At 48.6% G+C, this 19,971-nt stretch overlaps 1 protein-coding gene and 1 long non-coding RNA gene across 2 annotated transcripts in view; one reads left to right on the top strand and one right to left on the bottom strand.

Annotated features, from left to right (window-relative positions):
• Nucleotides 1–19,971, bottom strand: part of LOC144889633 (uncharacterized) — a 464,313-nt gene that overhangs the window by 201,737 nt on the left and 242,605 nt on the right. The gene's annotated exons all lie outside the window — the stretch shown is intronic.
• LOC137416556 (E3 ubiquitin/ISG15 ligase TRIM25-like) overlaps nt 1–19,971 on the top strand; it is a 77,337-nt gene that overhangs the window by 20,916 nt on the left and 36,450 nt on the right. The window contains exons 2-3 of the mRNA XM_078771123.1: nt 3,731–4,393; nt 7,134–7,229. Coding sequence (XP_078627249.1) covers nt 3,731–4,393; nt 7,134–7,229 — 759 coding nt within the window. The remainder of the gene's footprint in view (nt 1–3,730; nt 4,394–7,133; nt 7,230–19,971) is intronic.

Here is a 19,971-nt window from a genome sequence, read left to right as displayed (position 1 = left end):
CCTCCTCGTACATCGATTGGAGAAATCCGTGGATCGGGATTCGGGAATGTTTATTTTGATAAATGATAACGAGATGAGAACGAGTTTGTTTATTAAACGGGATAATCAGAGATAACGGGTTTAAAATAAATGTTATCATCACATGAAAGGGTTTAAACCCCCGCGGAATGGGCCCTCATTCGGTTATTCATTCACAAGAAAATAAACTGAGGGTGAAAAGCAAGCTGAAAAATCCAGCTTATGTTATTAAAATAATCACGTGACCTGCTGGGAGACTTGAATGTGCGGGAGTTCACACGTTCATTCTACGAGGCTGCGTCATCACGTTGTTCAACACGTCACTGAACGAGGCTCCACCCCCTATGACCTCAGTTCGCGGGAGTTTTCACCCGATTCAAAATCTTCATCAGCAGGAGAGGTAACGTGGCCGTACTCGTACCCGGGTTAAGAAGTTATCAAGTTATTAATGTTGAAATGTTGTACAATGATCGTGTTTGTTTCACTCTGGTAATGAAGGAGTGTGTGGAGAGTGCGATCGGGAAGATCCGTGTGGTTCGGCAGGATGACGTCAGTTTTAGGGCCTCAGAGGAACCACAGAGTTCCCAGGTTCATTAGTTTCACCACCGTTAGATCGATGGAGGTTTTGTTTTCATGTCTGTTTATCTATTTGTGAACAATATATCTGAAAGAGTTGTGGCCGGATACGGACGAAACATGGTGGAGACGCTGGTGTGGGACACGGACGATTTTATTTATACTAGTGCGTGGCCGTACGTGCGTGACCGAACGTGCGTGGGCGTACGTGCAAAAAATCCGTTTCAGCTGCACGACGCCTCGTCACGTGCGTAGCGTCGTGTGCCAGGCGAGCAGCTCGTGCTTCCTCAGATTCCGCAGCTCGTGCTTCCTCAGATTCCGCAGCTCGTGCTTCCTCAGATTCCATGGCGCGAGCACGACGCGCAGTTTCCTTCCTTCGCTCTCGTAAACGACGAATGGATTGGGGCATTGTGTTTACAATTACTGGAATTATAGAGAGATAACAATAGGCCCCCTTCAAAATCCCCAATCTCTCCAAAACCGACACTGGACACCTGCAGTCGAGGTTGCGTTCTGCCGATGATCTCCCTGCTCGTTTCGTGGCCGCGGCGCAGAACGCCATTACGCACGTGGTCCAAGGTGGAGAGGAGGGGGGGGAGGGGTGACCACAAGGCGGCGCAGAACGCCATTACGCACGTGGTCCAAGTTGGAGAGGAGGGGGAGGGGTGACCACAGGGCGGCGCAGAACGCCATTACGCACGTGGTCCAAGTTGGAGAGGAGGGGGGAGGGGTGACCACAGGGCGGCGCCCTATGTATGTGTTTGCTAAATAAATGGCCATGACTTGGTCACCACTTGTCCGATTAATATGAAACCTTGAAAAGGCACATCTCAGGTCCCCAGCAATATAGCTGGCAAGTTTCGATTAGATCAGACCGGTGGTTGTCGAGAAACAGCGGTCACAGACGCACAGAGATTACTGGAATTATAGAGAGATACCAAGTCGAGGCTCATGTTAACATGCTAACATATGGAACATATAATAAAGGGAGCGAGAGGGAGCGAGAGGGGGTGAGAGGGAAGTACAACAACAGTGGAAAACAGGGATATCGGGAGATCTGTGGAAGAGAGAGGGAGGGCTGGGTTCGAGGTTAAAGGTTCGAATCGGTTAAAGGTTCGAATCGGTTAAAGGTTCGAATCGGTTAAAGGTTCGATTCCAATAAACGTTTGAATCTGTTAAAGGTTTGAATCGGTTAAAGGTTCGAATCGGTTAAAGGTTCGAATCGATTAAAGGTTCGAATCGGTTAAAGGTTCGAATCGGTTAAAGGTTCAAATCGGTTAAAGGGTTGAATCGGTTAAAGGTTCGAATCGGTTAAAGGTTCGAATCGGTTAAAGGTTCGAATCGGGAAAAGGTTGGAATCCAATAAACGTTTGAATCTGTTAAATGTTCGAGTCCGGTAAAGGTTTGAATCGGGTAAACGTTTGAATCGGGTAAACGTTTGAATCGGATAAACGTTTGATTTCGGTAAACCTTTGAATAAGCTAAAGGTTCGAATCCGTAAACGTTTGAATAAGCTAAAGGTTCGAAGCAGGTAAACGTTTGAATCGGTCAATGGATCGAATCCGGTAAACGGTTGAATTGGGTAATGGTTCGAATCCGGTAAACTGTTGAATTGGGTAATGGTTCGAATCCGGTAAACGTTCGAATCGGTTAAAGGTTCGAATCAGGTAAAGGTTTGAATCGGTCAATGGTTCAAATCCAGTAAACGGTTGAATTGGGTAATGGTTCGAATCTGGTAAACGTTTGAATCGGTTAAAGGTTCGAATCGGGTAAATGTTTGAATCGGTTAAAGGTTCGAATTGGGTAAAGGTTTGAATCGGTCAATGGTTCAAATCCGGTAAACGTTTGAATCGGTTAAAGGTTCGAATCTGGTAAACGTTTGAATTGGTTAAAGGTTCGAATCGGGTAAAGGTTTGAATCGGTCAATGGTTCAAATCCGGTAAACGGTTGAATTGGGTAAAGTTTCGAATCCGGTAAACGTTTGAATCGGTTAATGGTTCGAATCCGGAAAATGTTTGAATCGGTTAAAGGTTCGAATCCTGTAAACGTTTGAATCGGTTAAAGGTTCGGATCGGGTGAAGGTTTGAATCGGTCAATGGTTCAAATCCGGTAAACGGTTGAATTGGGTAAAGTTTCGAATCCGGTAAACGTTTGAATCGGTTAAAGGTTCGAATCCGGTAAACGTTTGAATCGGTTAATGGTTCGAATCCGGGAAATGTTTGAATCGGTTAAAGGTTCGAATCCGGTAAACGTACATGGGATAAACAAGATGGACACTGCAGGGATTTTAGGGAAAAAAAACACGGAATTTGAAGGAGGTCTATTTGAGGTAGGTTAACGGGGGTAGAAAAGATCAAGGTTTCGGATGGGGGAAGATAAGAGATGGCGGTGAACACCTGTTTTGCAGACCCGGAGGGAGGAATGGGACTAGTTATACTAGTTATGCTAGTTATACTAGTTATACACCAAAACAAACAACGAAAACGACCGGGAAAGACTTATCTTTGAGGAAGTTGGCAGAGGTGAAAATCGCACATCCACAGCTCTGAGACTGGAACCGGAAGTGATGATACCAGGTGAACCCTTCGAACTTCGTTTTACTAAAACTCCCATTGAGTGATGGATCAGATGTTTCACTCATGAAATCTCATTATAATCTCTGTTTATGTGTTTTTCGACAGGAGTACATTGTCATGAGACACCTGGCACTCTGTTGTGTTACCTGTTTGTGATTATCGAGTGCACCTTCTGATGATCTTCTTATCCAGTTTGTCATTTCATTTAATACCCTGAATGATTATTCCGAATGTTAATACTCGGGGAATGTTCTTTATGTGAATACGCAAGGAAAATCCCATCAAATGATGGATTCACCCATTCAACACAACACACGGGATCACAGTAAATACAAAGTTATCGATTACATCCGACAAATTATTTGCAATAAATAATGCAGTTCAATAAATAAGACTATCTGGGGAAGATTAGCGGTGACAGGATAAATTTGTCAACACATTCCATATTGGAATGAGAGCGTTGTAATTTCAGCATGCTACATTAATTATTTATTTATATATATATATATACTTGCTCTTCCATTACTTAAATATTTCTAATTTTCAATCTCCATTTGCAGGTTTCAATTCAACCCTGCTTCACACTCTTCTCTCACCCCAAGGAAATGGCTTCTTCTTCTTCTTCTTCTGATATTGGAGTTATTTTGAATGAACTCACATGCCCAGTGTGCTTTGTTCTCTACAAGGAGCCCGTTGGTTTGCCATGTGGGCACTCGTTTTGTCGTGTGTGTATAGAGAAATCCTGGGAAAACGGGGAAGAAGACACAGGTTGTGTTTGTCCAAATTGCCGTGAGGTTTTTCCACAAAAACCAAAGCTCAAGAAGAATGTGATCGTTGCCAACTTGGTAGAAAATATGAAGTTGAAAAAGGGAAAGTTTGGATTGGAGGTCCGAGATACAGAACATAGTGATGTGAATGTTAAGGAAGGAATGAAATCGGGGGGCATTGAGAGTTTCTGTGAGGTTTGTAATCGAGAGGCAGCCAAGAGGTGTGTACCTTGTGAGATCCTCTGCTGTGCGAAACACCTGAAGCCTCATAAACAGAAAGGGCACAAACTGGTGGATCCTGGAGTGAAGATTGAGGAACTAAGATGCATTGAGCACAGAAAGCCAATCCAACTCTATTGTAAGGATGATGGGAGCCTGATGTGCATCACGTGCACAGGTGGACAACATCGGGACCACGACGTTGTTGCTTTGGAGATTGCTCATGCTGAACTGAAGGTGAGTAAATCAGTGAAAAAATAGTTATTGCATGTGTTATATCTATACTATTTTGGTTATTTCCGTGAAATTAGCTCATATAATGTGTCCAGGTGCCCAGCCGTCCGTCCGTCCATCAACATTTGACTAAAATATCTCCTCACAAACTACCCAACCAATTATGGATCTAATTTGTAACGATTTATCAGGCCAGCAAGGTCCCACCCATTGTGCTCACCATCTGTATGAGTGCCCCTTTAAAGGAGGTAAAAAGGTTCTGCCTTAAATATTGGTATTTTATTTAAAAATCATCTTCTCAGAAACCATGCGACAGATCCCGACCAAACTTGCCAAGAGGCATCTGGACCATGCCCTAACCTTAGGTTGTGCTCCTTATGGGAAATCTCACCTGGAAAGGGGGCCATGGGCCCCTCCCAAATCCATCATTTTCACGAAAACATCTCCACAACTACCTCAACGATTATGGACCAAATTTGGTACAACGCATCAGGGCCTGTTGCTAGAATCTCAGATAAGCCTGCCCTGTGGTTAAACCGCATATCCAGAGCATTAAATGTATCCACTGGAAAGGTTCCAGTAAGTAGGCCCTGGAAAGTAATGTTACGTTTATAGGGTTATCTAGAAATGCCATACCACAGGGCAATGAAATACCATAGGGCCAGGTAGAATTGTATAGATTACCATGCTCCGTATGTCGCAATGAAGAAGAAGAAACCCCATGTACCATAAGTAGGGAGCCGTTGGACCGTATGTCGTGTAAGAGTTTATCTTTGTTCCCATGATAAGGGGTGTGGTTATGTTAATTAGTTAGGGATTAATGGTAAATTCCCTGTATGTAAATGGCCTCTGTACTTTTCCCCTTGTTCCTTATGATGCACTAAAAACATACGCTACACCTAATATAAACAGTAAATGAAAACCAACTGGAACAGGACATTAAACAATACCGCTGGCGCTGTCAGCGGCCACATCACAACATCAAGCAGGCAGGTCCGTGAGGCCACACCCTGAAGAGCAGTGATTGGTCTGGTATTGTCGAGTGATGAGAGGGACTCGCTGATGGGAGCAGGCAGAGATGTCATTGCGATGACATCAGAACATTGAGAACGAAAGAACGGGGTCCAGACATTTGTCCCTCTCTTGGTCCTGGCTTTCGTCGTAGGCGGTCACGTTTTACCTGTGTGGTCACCTGTGAGGAGATCGCTGAAAGCCTTATGGGTGCCTTTTGGGAGCTTTGCAAGTGAAAGGGAGGAGTTTTTGGCAGCTGTGTTGTTCTTCTGAGGCGGAAGGGGCCACGAGCGAGCCGAAGGAGGTCATGCTATCTGCTTACCTCGTGCCGGTGGCTACTGAGGGCGGGGTGCCACCGCCATCTTGTGCGCTTCCCATGGGGTGCCTTCAAGCTTCAACGACCACCAAGCTCCCAAAGTGCTCGTCGAGACCAGAGCTGAGTGCTGGCAGAAACATTAATTATTTTTTGCTGCGATGAGCAGCTCCAGGAGAGGACCACGTTGTTGTTGTTGTTGTTGTTGTTGTTGTTGTTGTTGTTGAGGTACCTTTTTGAACAGCGCATGCGCATACATGATACACAATGTGCATGCACACATTATTGCAACAGATATCCTCATGATTCTACACGTTGCAGCTGGTGACCACACTGTGGTCATTGTTCTCTTGGTATTTTATCATTCCCCTTGTCTGTATATGAGTCCATATGGAGTGTCCCTCAATTAGAATTTTAGTTTTACCGTGCATTGTTTTGTTACTGACATTTCTTTCAATAAAGCCAGTATTTTTGCATTATAATTCCGTGTCGGGTTTGAGTTGATTATCACAGGTTCAAAGACGTCCAGTGGGACCCATGAAGGTAAGAGCTTCGTTACCCATCACTGCCCTCATCCCCCGCGCGTATTCACACCGCCATTAGATTGAACGCTTTGGAGTAAAAGCTCAATCGGCTATCCGTACCCAGGGGTGCTCACCCCGGGAATGCGACAGTAAGGTCTCATGGGATTGTGCTCCTCATCCGGATCTGTCCCCTGTAAGAGGCTGAAAAGGGGGTTTTGCTTCTGTTGAACACGAGGTAATGTCGCTGATCCGACTTCTCTCTTTCATATAATTTTAATATATCATATTTTTCAAATTCCATCTGCAGAATGGGGCATGGGGGAAATAACTGTCAGTCCCCCATGGCACCCTCCCCATCCATCTAATGTCAAGACAGCTGAGAAACAGTTTTAGTGATTAATGTCATCCTGGGACTTTTTCTCGTACAGCTCTAGAGTTAAAGAGAAGAGATGATTTCAAAATTTTAATAAAATTCCCATCACATTAACTGTGCTCCTTATCACAAATGTATATTCCATCTCTATATATAGTTGTATTTTCTGTCTGTTTGTCCACCAAAAGAATCGGCCCAACCGGTAGTAACCCCATAATATTGCATACAAATCCTCTTGGCAAATGGAGATGCAAGAAAACATTTTCAAACCTACAGGTTAGGGGTTTCAGGGTGGGGAGGGGGGGAGTGGGGGAAGACACCAATTCTCTAGATGTAAATGTGTATCATATAGCACCACCCGGTGTTAGCCCGTTTTACAAATCATCTTGTATCTTCTGAATTCCTTCCACACAAGGTGCGGTTACCTCTGCTAGTATTTATATAATTTTGTGCAGGATGTTCCTTTTTAATCCACCACCGGTTCACGATTCTTCACTTATGTTGTTTCTTTATTCTGTGCAGGGTGTTTTGGCTGCAAAGTATCCTCATGTGTCACAGTCAATGGAGAGCGTTGCATCCCAACTACGGCATGTTCAGGAAGAGGAAGCGCAAACAGAGGTGGGAATTGTAGTGAAATTATACCAAGGTGAACCCAGGGGGTGCTCGCCACGAAAAGGGGCCGTCTATAAGACCCGGGACACACGGGGCGTGCGGACACTTCGGCGGGACTCACTGTGACATTATCCAGTAGTTGAATGGTATGTACGCCCCCAAACGCTGCGCTGCGTTAACCATTGTTATATCGAAGCTACCTTTGCTGTGCTTGAATGCTCTGATTTAATGCCTATTGTTGCATGTATTGTTACAGGAGATATTGCCGATCTAAATGATATTAAAGCCTACCCAGAGGAAAGTCGTGTCTGCGCTTGATTTTCACGACATTTAATATCATTTAGTTCGCCAAATGGCTGACCACAAGATGATCGTGGTTCCGATTCTCGGTGCCGACCCTCAAGCTGAAGGATCTGCATCGGAGTTTGCTCACTGGCTCAACACGCTGCAGAATTACTTCGCTGCTCACGAGACGGAGCCAACCGCTGAGATACAGCTGTCCGTGTTACAGTCCAAGGTCCATCACACTGTGTACAAGACCATTTCTCGATTTGAGACGTATGATACGGCCCTGGACGAGCTGAAGCGCCTTAACATAAAGAAACGGAGCGCTGTGCACGGCCGGCATCAACTCTCTCAGCGACGGCAACAACCGTCTGAATCGATCGATCGCTTTGCGCAGGAGCTGCGCTACTTATTGGCAGATTGCGTTCAGGACGTCCGGACTCACGAGCAAGTGCAGGACGATTTGCTCCGAGATGCATTCATATCCGGAATTAGTTCTGGAGTCTTGCGGCTGCGTCTCTTGGAGGTCGCGGAGCTGACATTTACAGAGGCACTACGGCTGGCACGCGTTTATGCAGATGCTCGAGAACAATTGACCGCATATGATCACCCACGAGTCATGGCGGGGACCTCGCAACTCGCGCGACCCGAGAGGGCCATCGCCGAGGATACGGAGGAGGACCCGACCACCACGACGGCCGAGTCCCTGGGTGCTCCGGAAGCGGACTCCGCATCCGGCCTCACTGCAGCTGCCGCTGCCCGGCCACGGCTTGCCCGGTATGCAAAATGTTATTTTTGTGGCAAGCGGCAGCATCCCCGGTCTGAATGCCCGGCCCGAGAGGCGACTTGTCACCTCTGCTCCACTAAAGGCCATTTTGCAAAAGTCTGCAGAAAGGCCGCCCGGGGCACGCATTCCCGAGCGACCTTGAATGTGCTCATCGCTGAGCCAACGGATCGAGCACCGGACGGGGCGCCTTGCACAGCTTTGATGAGCCGCTCTCCTCCTCGCGGGCCTCTGGCTTCTCGCCCGACCTTGGTGAGATACGTCGGGCCGCCGAAACAAATGGCGCGAATGCGACCGGTCACAGAGCATCTAACCTTGACTGGCTTTCAAACGCCTCCTTCAAACAAGCGACATGCACCCACTTTGGAATTGCCTCTCGAAGTGCGGCAAACGCAGCACGTGACTCGAGCGCCATCTGATGACAGCTTTTGCGAATTACATGCTTCCCTTCTGGCATGTCCATCTGCAGATGGCAGAATTCTTTCTCACGTGGCTCGAGCGCCATCTGGCAGTAGCTCTTGCGAATTACATGCACCCGCTTTGGCATATGACTCTGCAGATGGCAGAGAACTTTCTCCCGTGGCTCGAGCGCCGTCTGGAGGCTGCTCTCACGACTACTCCACACCCACTCTGGCAAATGAAACTACCGAAGAGCCAACTGACTTCAATGCTCCTGCTGAGGCCCGAAGGATTGCAGCCGGCGTGGGATCCACCCGCGAGGCGCGATCTTCTCGCCCGGCCGGAACTATACCTGCCGGGTCTGCCGGCCTAGCGCAGGCCTTCATTCCGCTCACGGTCGCGGGCGTTGTTGCGCAAGCTTTAATTGATACGGGATCCACGGATAGTTTTATTGATCAGCGTCTCGTGCATCAACATGGGTGGCCGGTTCTCGGGACAACCCGCCGGATCTTCATGGCATCTCAGGGACTTCGGTTGAGCACAAAAGGGGCGTGTCGATTGGAACTTGTGATAAATGGACGCACGTTCCCGGACGTGTATCTCATGGTATTACCGGCCTTATGCGCTGACATTCTGTTAGGACTTGATTTCCTTAAGCGGCATGGTCGTTTAGAGATGGACTTCGGAGGGCCGGACACGCTCGCTGTGTGTGCCCTCGCTCAAATGGACATGGAGCCACTCTCACTGTTCCCCAACCTGACCACTGATTGTACCCCTGTAGCCATCAAATCGCGGCGCTACTCTCGCGCGGACGCGCAATTCATTGCGGAAGAAACGGCCCTGCTCTTGAAGGACGGTATCATAGAACACAGTAGGTCTCCGTGGAGGGCCCAAGTCTTAGTGGTGCGGAGTGAGGCTCACCGCAGGCGAATGGTAATCGACTATTCGCAAACGATTAATCGCTTTACACAGCTGGATGCCTACCCATTACCAGGGATGGACGCCCTGGTACGCCAGGTGGCCCTGTATTCCGTTTATAGCACTCTCGATCTACGTAGTGCGTATCATCAAGTCCCCATCTCTAGGGCTGATCGCGTCTTTACAGCCTTTGAATCGGGTCAGCGGTTGTACCAGTTCACGAGACTTCCTTTTGGGGTAACGAACGGCGTCGCTTGTTTTCAGAGAGCTATGGATGACCTCGTTGCGAAGGAGCATTTGACGGATGTCTTTGTCTATCTGGACAATCTTACGGTTTGTGGGTACGACCAGGCGCATCACGACGCTAATCTAAAACGCTTCCTCGAGGTCGCGCGGAAATATCGCTTAACCATGAATGAGGCGAAGTGTCAATACTCTCTACGCACAGTAGACCTTCTGGGGTACACCGTGACCCATGGCTCCGTCTCTCCAGATAAGGAGCGTCTGCGCCCTTTGCTCGATATGGCTCCGCCTAGCGATCGGGCTTCGCTGAAACGCGCTCTAGGGCTGTTCGCCCACTACTCGAAGTGGGTGCAAAATTTCTCTGCTAAGCTCCGCCCCCTCGTGGCCTGCGACACTTTCCCCATGGGCCCGGCCGCCCTGGCGGCCTTCGGGGGCCTTAAAGTCGACATTGCTGGCGCCGCTGTCGCAACGATTGACGAGAGTGCCTCTTTCGTTTTGGAGAGTGATGCCTCGGATCATGCGATAGCGGCGACCCTCTCCCAAGGAGGCCGCCCTGTGGCTTTCTTCTCGCGGACTCTCACCTCCGCCGAGCGGAGGCATTCGTCCGTCGAAAAGGAAGCGTACGCGATCGTCGAATCTATTCGGCGATGGCGTTCGTATTTGCTTGGGCGGAGTTTCCAAATTATCACGGACCAACAGTGTTGCGTTTATGTACGACACCTTACATGCTCAGCGCATTAAGAATGAGAAAATCACCCGTTGGCGTATCGAACTCGCCGACTTCTGCTACACCATCAAATACCGCCCGGGGAAGGATAACCTGGTCGCTGACGCCTTATCGAGGCCGGCCACTTGCGCGGGGGTCGTATCTTTGGAGGGGCTGCGCACTTTGCACAGCACTATGTGTCATCCCGGGGTAACGCGCTTCGCGCATTTTGTGTGCGCGGGCAATCTGCCGTACTCGATGGAGGACATCCGCCGCATCTGCCGTGATTGCGCGGTCTGTGCGGAACTCAAACCGCGTTTTTATAGCCCTCCCCTGGGGACACTCGTTAGGGCTACTAGACCGTGGGAGCGCTTGGCGATGGACTTCAAAGGGCCGCTGCCAATGTCGAGCAACTCTCGCTATCTGCTCACTATCGTCGATGAGTATTCCCGATTCCCCTTTGCTTACACGTGCGGGGATATGTCGGCTGCCACGGTTATTCGGTGCCTGCAGAATTTGTTTTCTATGTTCGGGTATCCGGCCTACGTGCATACCGATCGGGGTGCGGTGTTCCTGTCCCAGGAAGTGAAGGGCTACTTGCTCCAAAATAATGTCGCTTCGAGCTACACCACCCCGTACCGGCCCCAAGCTAATGGACAGATCGAACGCTTTAATGGGATTATATGGCGGGCCGTCATGCTAAGCCTTCGGACCCTCGGCCGAGGCCTCGATAAATGGGCGTGGTCGCTGCCTGCCGCTCTAAACTCGATCCAGGCTCTCCTATGTACTGCCACCAACCAGACTCCTCACGAACGACTGTTCCACCACCCTAGAAGCTCCGGCAGTATCCAGTCTTTACCCAGCTGGCTCGCTGAACCGGGGCCCGCCTATCTCAAACGAGCGGTTCGCACTAGCAAGTACGACCCCCTTGTTGACAAGGTGCAGGTCCTCCAGGCTAATCCAGAGCATGCCCGCGTGTTAACGGCGGATGGCCGCAAGTCTACTGTCTCCGTACGCCATCTCGCCCCATGTGGGGACGACGACAGGGATATCGACGAACCCGTCTACGAGTCTATGGACTCTATCGAAGCTTCCCCTATGGAACTACCACTGTTACTCCCGTCGTCCCCCGCTCCCGTGCCCGAAGGCACAGGGGCGCCCCCTCCGACGCCAACCTCCGGTGGCTATTCCGACGCGGGGGACTCCGGGCTAGGGGACGCCGTGCCCGGTAGATTCCGAACACGAACTGGCAGGGAGGTTCGCCGCCCCGACCGCTACGGGTGGACCGACTGACGTGGATTGACGTAACCCTTTCATTTATTGCTGATGCTTGCCTGCGAACTGCCGAGCGGTAGTATAGTTTTAACGATGGGGAGAATGTAGTGAAATTATACCAAGGTGAACCCAGGGGGCGCTCGCCACGAAAAGGGGCTGTCTATAAGACCCGGGACACACGGGGCGTGCGGACACTTCGGCGGGACTCACTGTGACATTATCCAGTAGTTGAATGGTATGTACGCCCCCAAACGCTGCGCTGCGTTAATCATTGTTATATCGAAGCTACCTTTGCTGTGCTTGAATGCTCTGATTTAATGCCTATTGTTGCATGTATTGTTACAGGAGATATTGCCGATCTAAATGATATTAAAGCCTACCCAGAGGAAAGTCGTGTCTGCGCTTGATTTTCACGACAGGAATCACCAATAAGTCATCGTTGTTTTGTGAAGGGGTGTACGATGATGTCCTTCCTGCTGTCCTTTCTTCCTTCCGTGTGTGCATCAGTTATCAAGGTTTTTTTTCTTTTTTTTCCAACGATAACTGGAGAACCACTGAAGGGGTTCTAACCAAACTTGGCACAAGTACGGATTGAAATTCAAAAGATAAACTGATGGTATTTTTGGGTTCAACAGGTGAAAGTCTCATTTTACAGACCACGAGTCGAGTTACAAACATCAAATGTTGTTACTCTTCTCCTTCTCTGTCTTCTTCTCTTTCTCTCTCTCCCTTCTGTGACTTTTAATTTTTATGGCGTAGCCCATAGAGCAAAGCCGTATAGAACAGTGTGTACCCGTCCATATGTTTGTATGTATGTATGTCCCCTCAAACGTATACCAATTAGAGCTGAGGATCTGGTCACATGAAAAGGTGAAGTGATTACGTCTGAAGTCATTACGGCGGTACGTGGCTAACTCCTCACACATTTTGACTCCAATTTCGTTCAGGCCAAACATATCATTGAAACGTGTTGCAGTTTTGTTTTTAGTTTATTTTAATTTATATTTAAATTTAGCAAATGGTGGAGTTCCAATGCTTCAATATGAATTCATCATGACTGTCCAGACACCTTGAGCCCCCTGCATTGTACGGTTCGGTGCTGGGTTCTGCCTCTGAGGCCTACTTGGTTATGCAGTGACCGATCCTCTGATGGTGTCGGTGCCGGCGAGGTGCACCCTCCCTCCCATGCCAGCATGGACTGTGTGCACCTTGCTGCATCTGATGTTATTATTGTTATCAAAATGCAGTATTTGTAAATTGACTGTAATTTAGCCTTTTAGCTTATATTATTGCATTATTATTACTAGCAACGGGACCCACCCTAAGGGCGGGGCTTCAATTGGGAAGCCCAAATGAAAAGGCAAAATATCAGAAATTGAAGGCTTTTATTTTATTTTAAACGATTCATATAAACATCCGTTGAATCATATCACACACAAATCGTCAAAATCTAAACAGTACATGGCGCCCATTTTGAAAAAAAGATTGAATTCTGCAAAACGGAAGTGGCCGCTACACGTCTTTCTCAGTCGCACGTTTATGTGTGAAGAGTGCGCGCCAAATCTAACATTGAAGCGGCCACCTCACCTGTTTCTCAGTCGCTTTTCACACGCTGCCAAGTAACTTTGGAACCACATGTTTATATAGGAAGAGTTCATCAGGAGTCGATCTACTCTCTCCTCTTACGTAGAATTTCAACAAAAGCCACATCATTGTTCATATCGGTAAATATTATTCCATCGTGTTTGAAAAAACTGGAAAATTGGGGAAAAATTGGAAAAACAATATAGCCTATTTTACTCCAAGGGGTCCCAGGATTACCCACCCAAAATTTTGTTGCGATCGGTTCAGCCGTTTTTGCGGTACCTTCAAACGGATGGACGGACATTTGGTGAATTATAGTAAGATTATTATTATACAGCAGTATTGTTTTCTTAATAATAATAATAATAATAAGAATAATAATAATAATAGCATTAATACTAATAATATAGTAAATATAATCATAACACTGCAATCCTTTTGTCGTTATTGCAAAGTTTCTAGATTGAAGCGATGTATGGTTGGTTCATTGTATCTCTAAACATAAAATAAACAAAGCAGTGTCTCAATGCCTCCGCTTCCGGTCTTGCTGGTGAGGTTTAATTTATTCGTAGCTCTCCACGCTCTCAATCGAAATCGAAGTTAAGTCATTGTTCCCATTTGTATTTTCGTTATAACTGTATTTATTTTATGGTGTTGAAAGTATAGTGTGTCCCGAGGAAGATTTTCGGTGCAAATCTTTCATACCTGTATAGAAAATCGTGTTAATTCGTGTCGTGTCTTTTGAGGCCTTGCACAGTGTCCAACCTTGAGGCTTTGTTTTTCTCTCAGCAGTTCGTCGTTTGTGCTCCAATAACTTTCGTTCTCTGTTTTCCCAGTCTTTTCACCCCATAGCCTACTTCTTTGTTTAAATCCCAACAAAAAAACAAACAAACAAAAAAAAACATTTCCTTCTCTGTTCTTATTTGTTGTTCTCATTCGTTTATTCGTTCTTATACGTTCGTTCGTTCTTCGACCACGTGTTTCTCCCCCATTTCCCCCAGATAGTTTTTACTGTTAAACTTTAAAATGTTTACACTTTCCCCTCAAGTTCTGTATTCCGTCGTATATTATAACACCATTTTCTTCTTCTTCTTTAAAAGGTAGCTTTCGACTTGCTCACCAAATCTATTCATCCCCCCCAAAAATTCCATCTCTTACAGTGCCTCTTTTCTACATTCCCTAAACAATCCTGCACTCCATCCTCCCTCCAGGGTCCTTAAATGTATTGTAACGATTTTGAGAAGTGTAACGGGTTTTGAGAAGTGTAACGGGTTTTGAGGAGTGTAACAATTTTGGAGGAAGGGTAACGGATGTGAAGAGTATGGTTTTGGTATGGTAACATCCTGGTAATGTAAATAATGGTCGCAGCCGTCCTCCTAATTAATTTCATAGAACATACACGCAGGTCACGATATATCTTTTAAATAGTGTATTTCCTTATTCCATGTAGGCTAAGTATGTGTTTTCCACTAGATTGACTTTGCATTGTATCAAACAAAATAAGCGTAGGCCCTTCCAATTTCCCCAAAACCTCCCTTCCAATTGCCTTCCGCATTTTGGCTGGTTTTCTTCAAACCACCATTGGCCACGAGGTAAGGTTGGGGAAGAAAGGCGTGTCTCCACCTCGTCATAGGAAGCAAGGAGTGAACCAGCCCTAACAGCCAATCAACACCGCGGTGAGTGACCCGGTAGGCGCGCCCTCGGAGTCGGCGGCTTGATTTCGCTGGAGGTGATAAAAGCGACTGCAGGGGACTGCTTTAGGGCAGATGGGAGATGACTGGAGATGACTGGAGAGGAGCAACGAGGCTGCACCAAAGAGAGGCCTTGAGAGATACGCTGGGGGATGACCTGGAAGAGGAGCGCAATCCACCGCAAGCCCTACCTACCTACCTACCTGCCTGCCTGCAATACCCCCCTGTCGTTGGAAAGACGCGCTGAACGGAGGGAGACGGCTCCACCCCAGGAAGAGGAGCAGGTGTGCCGAGCCAGCGCGTGACGGCCGCGGATACGCGACGGAGGTTTTCCCGCCAAAACCGCGAGGGGTGCTGCGGCCTCCGACCTGGCCTTTCCTCTCAAGCAATCAACCTCGAGCCATTACCTGCCTGCAATATCCACCGTGTGAGTGTGAACGTCCTGTCCTACTCGTTTGTCTTGGGGATTAAGTAAATGAAATAGAATAAGTTAACAATGCACTGTGTGACTGCTCTTTTCCATCTATTGCTGTAAATAATATTGGTCGCTCTAAAATATTGCTTGTGTGTGTATAATAAATCTGTTCTTCCTCCAAACTCTGTCTTTCTTCTCTCTTCTTCTCTTTCGGTCGCTTTAGAGGTTTCCCAATTGAATATCTGTAGCGTGATTAGTCAACGTTCGGGTGGAATCGGGTTTTAATCGGGGAGTAACTGTTCGGACGCGGTTAAATACACCACCGCTCGGTCAATATAACATCTAAAAGCCGTGTCCGTAACAATTGGTAGTCAGGAGGTGGGATTCGAACCTGGGACTAAATTTATTTAGCCCAAATTTTGGACACCAATTGTGTTAGTACTGTAACAATTGGTGTCGGGGAGTGAGATCGACCCGGAGCGCGCTGCACGCGCTCAAAATTATAAAGCGGACGAAATTGTGTTGTTTTATAAAACCCGAATTTTTAGATCGCGCCATGGACAATCAAGGCGATCGGATGTCGGTGGGGGAGATAGACGGGTTAGGGGTAACCCAGGAACCAGGGGAAATGTATGTGGAAGAAAGGGAGGAGGAAAATGGCAATGTGGTTGCGGGAATTTCAGGTGCACAAAATGGCGCTCTAGCGCACGTGATTACAGCGGCGCCACATTTAGCCACGCCCATGGTCGCGGTAGTCGAACCGGAGATGCCAATGGATTTGAACCTTTTTTTTATACAAATGAAGGCCCTTATGGCCCAGAATAGTGAGCAAATGGGGGTAATGGGAAACCAAATGGGGGTAATGGGGAACCGGATGGATGCTCAGAGTGAGCAAATGGGGGTAATGGGAAACCAAATGGGGGTAATGGGGAACCGGATGGATGCTCAGGGTGAGCGATTGGAGGGCCAAATGGGGGTAATGAGGGACGAAGCGAGGGGTACCGGTGAGGGATTAGAAAAGAAATTTGAGGGATTAGACAAGAAATTTGAGGGATTAGACAAGAAATTTGAGGGGTTAGACAATGGGATAGAAGGGGTGAAACATGGGTTAACGGGGGTGGAAAACAGAATGGCTGCCCAGGAGAATCAGTTAGAGGGGGTGAAAAATGGGTTAATGGGGTTAGAAAATAGGATGGAGGACAAATTGCGGGAAATAGGGGAACAATCCGCCCGGGAAATCGAACAGATGGGGAACCAGATGGAGGAAATACGACGAGGGGTGAGTGAGGAGGTCTCGGGGCTGCGCGAGGAGGTAAAGCGAGGCGAAAAGCGTATAGAGAAAGAGGTGAGAAATAATACGGCAAAGTTACAGGGGGGAATAGAAGATCTGACGGAGGAGGTGGAGCAGCTGACAGAGGGACAAACTAAGTTAGTGGAGCAGGTTCAAAAGAACACTGCGGTACTAGGAGGGTTAAAGGCGACACAAAAAGAAATTAAAAACGAATTAATAGCGACGCAGAGGCAATGTCAGATGGTACGGGAGGAACTGACAATGAGGGTGGAAGAGGTGACAGAAGCAATGGAGACGAAGGACCGGGAGGTAAGGACGCACGTAGAAACGGTCACGGTAGCCTTAGAGGACGAACTTGAGGAGACGCACCGGGAAATAAAAGAGGTTAAACAAAAATTAGAGGAAGTGGGAGAAGAGGTGAGTGAAATTAAGAAGGGACGGACAGAAACTAAGAGAGAAATCCGGGAGGAGGTGATGGAATGTGTACAAGGTCTGTGTTCAAATCATGATGCGGTGCTCACTAACCAAATAAAAAGTTTGCAGGTGGCAGAGAAAGTGCGACGAGGTACGGAGGTGAGTGGCAATGTACATGATGTGAGGGGAGATTCAGTCGGCTTGGGGATTGGTTTGGATCCGGGTGTTCGTGAAAGGCCGTTGGTGAGGTGTGTGACAGGACAGGTGTGCGAAAAAAGGGGTGTGCGAGAATGTCCGACCATGGGGTGTGTGAGGAAAAAGTGCACGCCGAGGAGTGAGTGTGCCGTCAAGAGTGAATTGGTCGAAGCGCGTGTGCGAGGGAGCACAGGGAAGCGCGGTGTGGTGAGTGTTACGGAGGAAGTAACGAAAAAGTGTGCGCGGGAGGACGCGCGAGAAAGGTGTGTAACGGACGGGTGCATGGGGAAAGCGCATGCTGTCAAGAGTAAGGGAGAATGCATGCCTGTGGTGAGTGTTACGGAGGAAGTAACGAAGAAGTGTGCGCGGGAGGATGCGCGAGAAAGGTGTGTAACGGACGGGTGCATGGGGAAAGCGCATGCTGTCAAGAGTAAGGGTGAGTGCGCGACTGAGAGTGGAGGTGAGAGTAGTGAGAGTGAAACGGAGCGTGAGCTGGTTGTGACAGGTGGGCGAGGATGTACACCTGGGATGGAAGGATGCACACCTGGAATGGTAGAGCGTGAGTGGGAATGCACGCTGGAATTGGTAGTGAGACACGTGGTTGGGTGTGCGGGTGAGAGCACACCTGTGATTGTCACAAAGGAGGTGACCGAGGAGGGGGCGCGAAGCGGTGTATTGGTGAGGTGTGCGAGCAACGAATGTGTGCCAAAGTGTTCGGTGGTCAGGTGTGTGACCAAGTCGGTGAGCGGAGTGAGTGTACCGAGGTGTGAAAGAAAAGGTACGAGGAGAATGGGAACGGCTGCATGTATGAGCAAGAAAGAGGTAGCGTATGCATGTAAGCCTGCAGGTGAAGCGTCGACGGTAACCGGGTTAAAGGTTAGGTCGACTTTTAGCCGGATCGGGCCCTCGGTGCGTGCCGGGCTTCGCGTGCCGCGAGAACCAGCGGAGATCCGAGCCACGGCGGGTTCGAAAGGACCGCCGTGCGCGATCCACGCTGGGCCTCGCTTTGAACGGCCGCGGCCGGGCTCCACTAGGCGGAGCGGGCGGCTGGATAGGAAGGGTCGCTATGGCGACCACGTTTTGTTGAGACGTGCCGGCAGGTCGAGATCGGGACATTGGATGGCTCCACGCCGAGGTGATGCGTGGGATCTCGGCCCGGGTAAGCCCCCGCCCCGGCCCCGAATGCGGGACGCATCCAGCCGCCAGCACAAAAGAATCCGCGTTCAGTGCTCGGCTGTACGAAGCCGGGCTGTAGATGTGAATTGGCGCACCGAGAGGATGTAATAAGTAGACGGGTGATGGTGATAGTGATTTAAAACGAAATTTAGAAAAGTGAATAGAATTGGCAGTAAATGGAAAATTTTTGAATTGTGGAATTTGGACGAACAAAATTGATAGTGAGAGACCCCCGATGTGGTGGGATGGCAAATCCACCATCCCTCACAGACGTGGGGCAAATGCGCAATAGTTTATGGGGTGGCTATGACAACCGAGCCAGGGAGGGCTTGGATAATGATAGGGATCTAGAAGAGATTGACATTAGGTAACGTTAAGTTTAGTTAGTGACTGATACCTGTAGTGGGGACGCAGGTAGGTTAGTGTGGTTGATAATGACGTGGGAGCGCAATAGTTTAAAGGGACGACTGGGAAGCGCAAGTTTCAGAGGGGAGGAGTTAGCTGAGATGATGCCGTGTGTGGGAGTGATTGAACAGGTGTGATTGCACAGGTGTGCAACTGAACAGGTGGATGGAGCAGTGTATGAGTGAGTGATGGTGATTGTGTATTGTGATGACCAAGTGGTCCAGGAAGAAAGGAGGGTGCAGGTGGCACCAGGTGAGATTGCACAGGTGTGCAACGACAGGTGAATGGAGGGCAGGTGTATGGAATAAATGGTATGGAGTATTGGAATGGATGGTCGTGGAGTGAGTATGGTGGAAATTGTGGAGTGGAGTGGATGGTGCGAAGGTGTGAATGGGGGAAGAGTGGACCCCCATCACGGATACCCGGGGCGGGTAGTGTAAGTGTTAGGTAGAGGGTATAGGTAAATTGTAGTTGGATATTGGCATCTGTGGTGCGGGTGACAGAATGGTATGTGGATGGGTGCGTTGGTGTTGTGGAAATGGCTGGGCGTGTAGCCTGTTAGTGTGTGTAGTTGGTTTGGGCACTCCACCACTGTAAGGATGTCGGCCAGGTGAGGCCGCAGGTGGGCTCTGGGAGCCGGTAGTAGTTGTGTGGATGGGGCCCGAGGATCCGGAGGACGGACCCGGGTAGCCCAGTGCCAGAGGGCACCAAGGGGTGACAGAGCCAGGAGAGGGGCTGCCCCCAGTTAGATAGGTTAGGGTGAGGAGCTAGGTAAGCTCGGGTGGCAACTACAGTGGTGGAGGTGTGCAGGTGGGTAGACCTGTTGGGAGAGGTACACGTCGCAGCCCAGAAATTGTGCTAGAGCACCGGGAGATGAATCGGGGGAGTGAGACCCCAAAATTGAGGAGCACCACAGTTTGGCCAATGGGAATTGGTTATTAGAACCCATAGTGTAAGTTGGCCAATG

The sequence above is a fragment of the Myxine glutinosa genome, chromosome 1, assembly GCF_964187855.1.
Source record: "Myxine glutinosa chromosome 1, kmMyxGlut1.1, whole genome shotgun sequence".
NCBI classification, from domain to species: domain Eukaryota; kingdom Metazoa; phylum Chordata; class Myxini; order Myxiniformes; family Myxinidae; genus Myxine; species Myxine glutinosa.
Note: the sequence above shows the minus strand (reverse complement) of the source record. Positions and strands in the feature narration are given on the sequence as shown.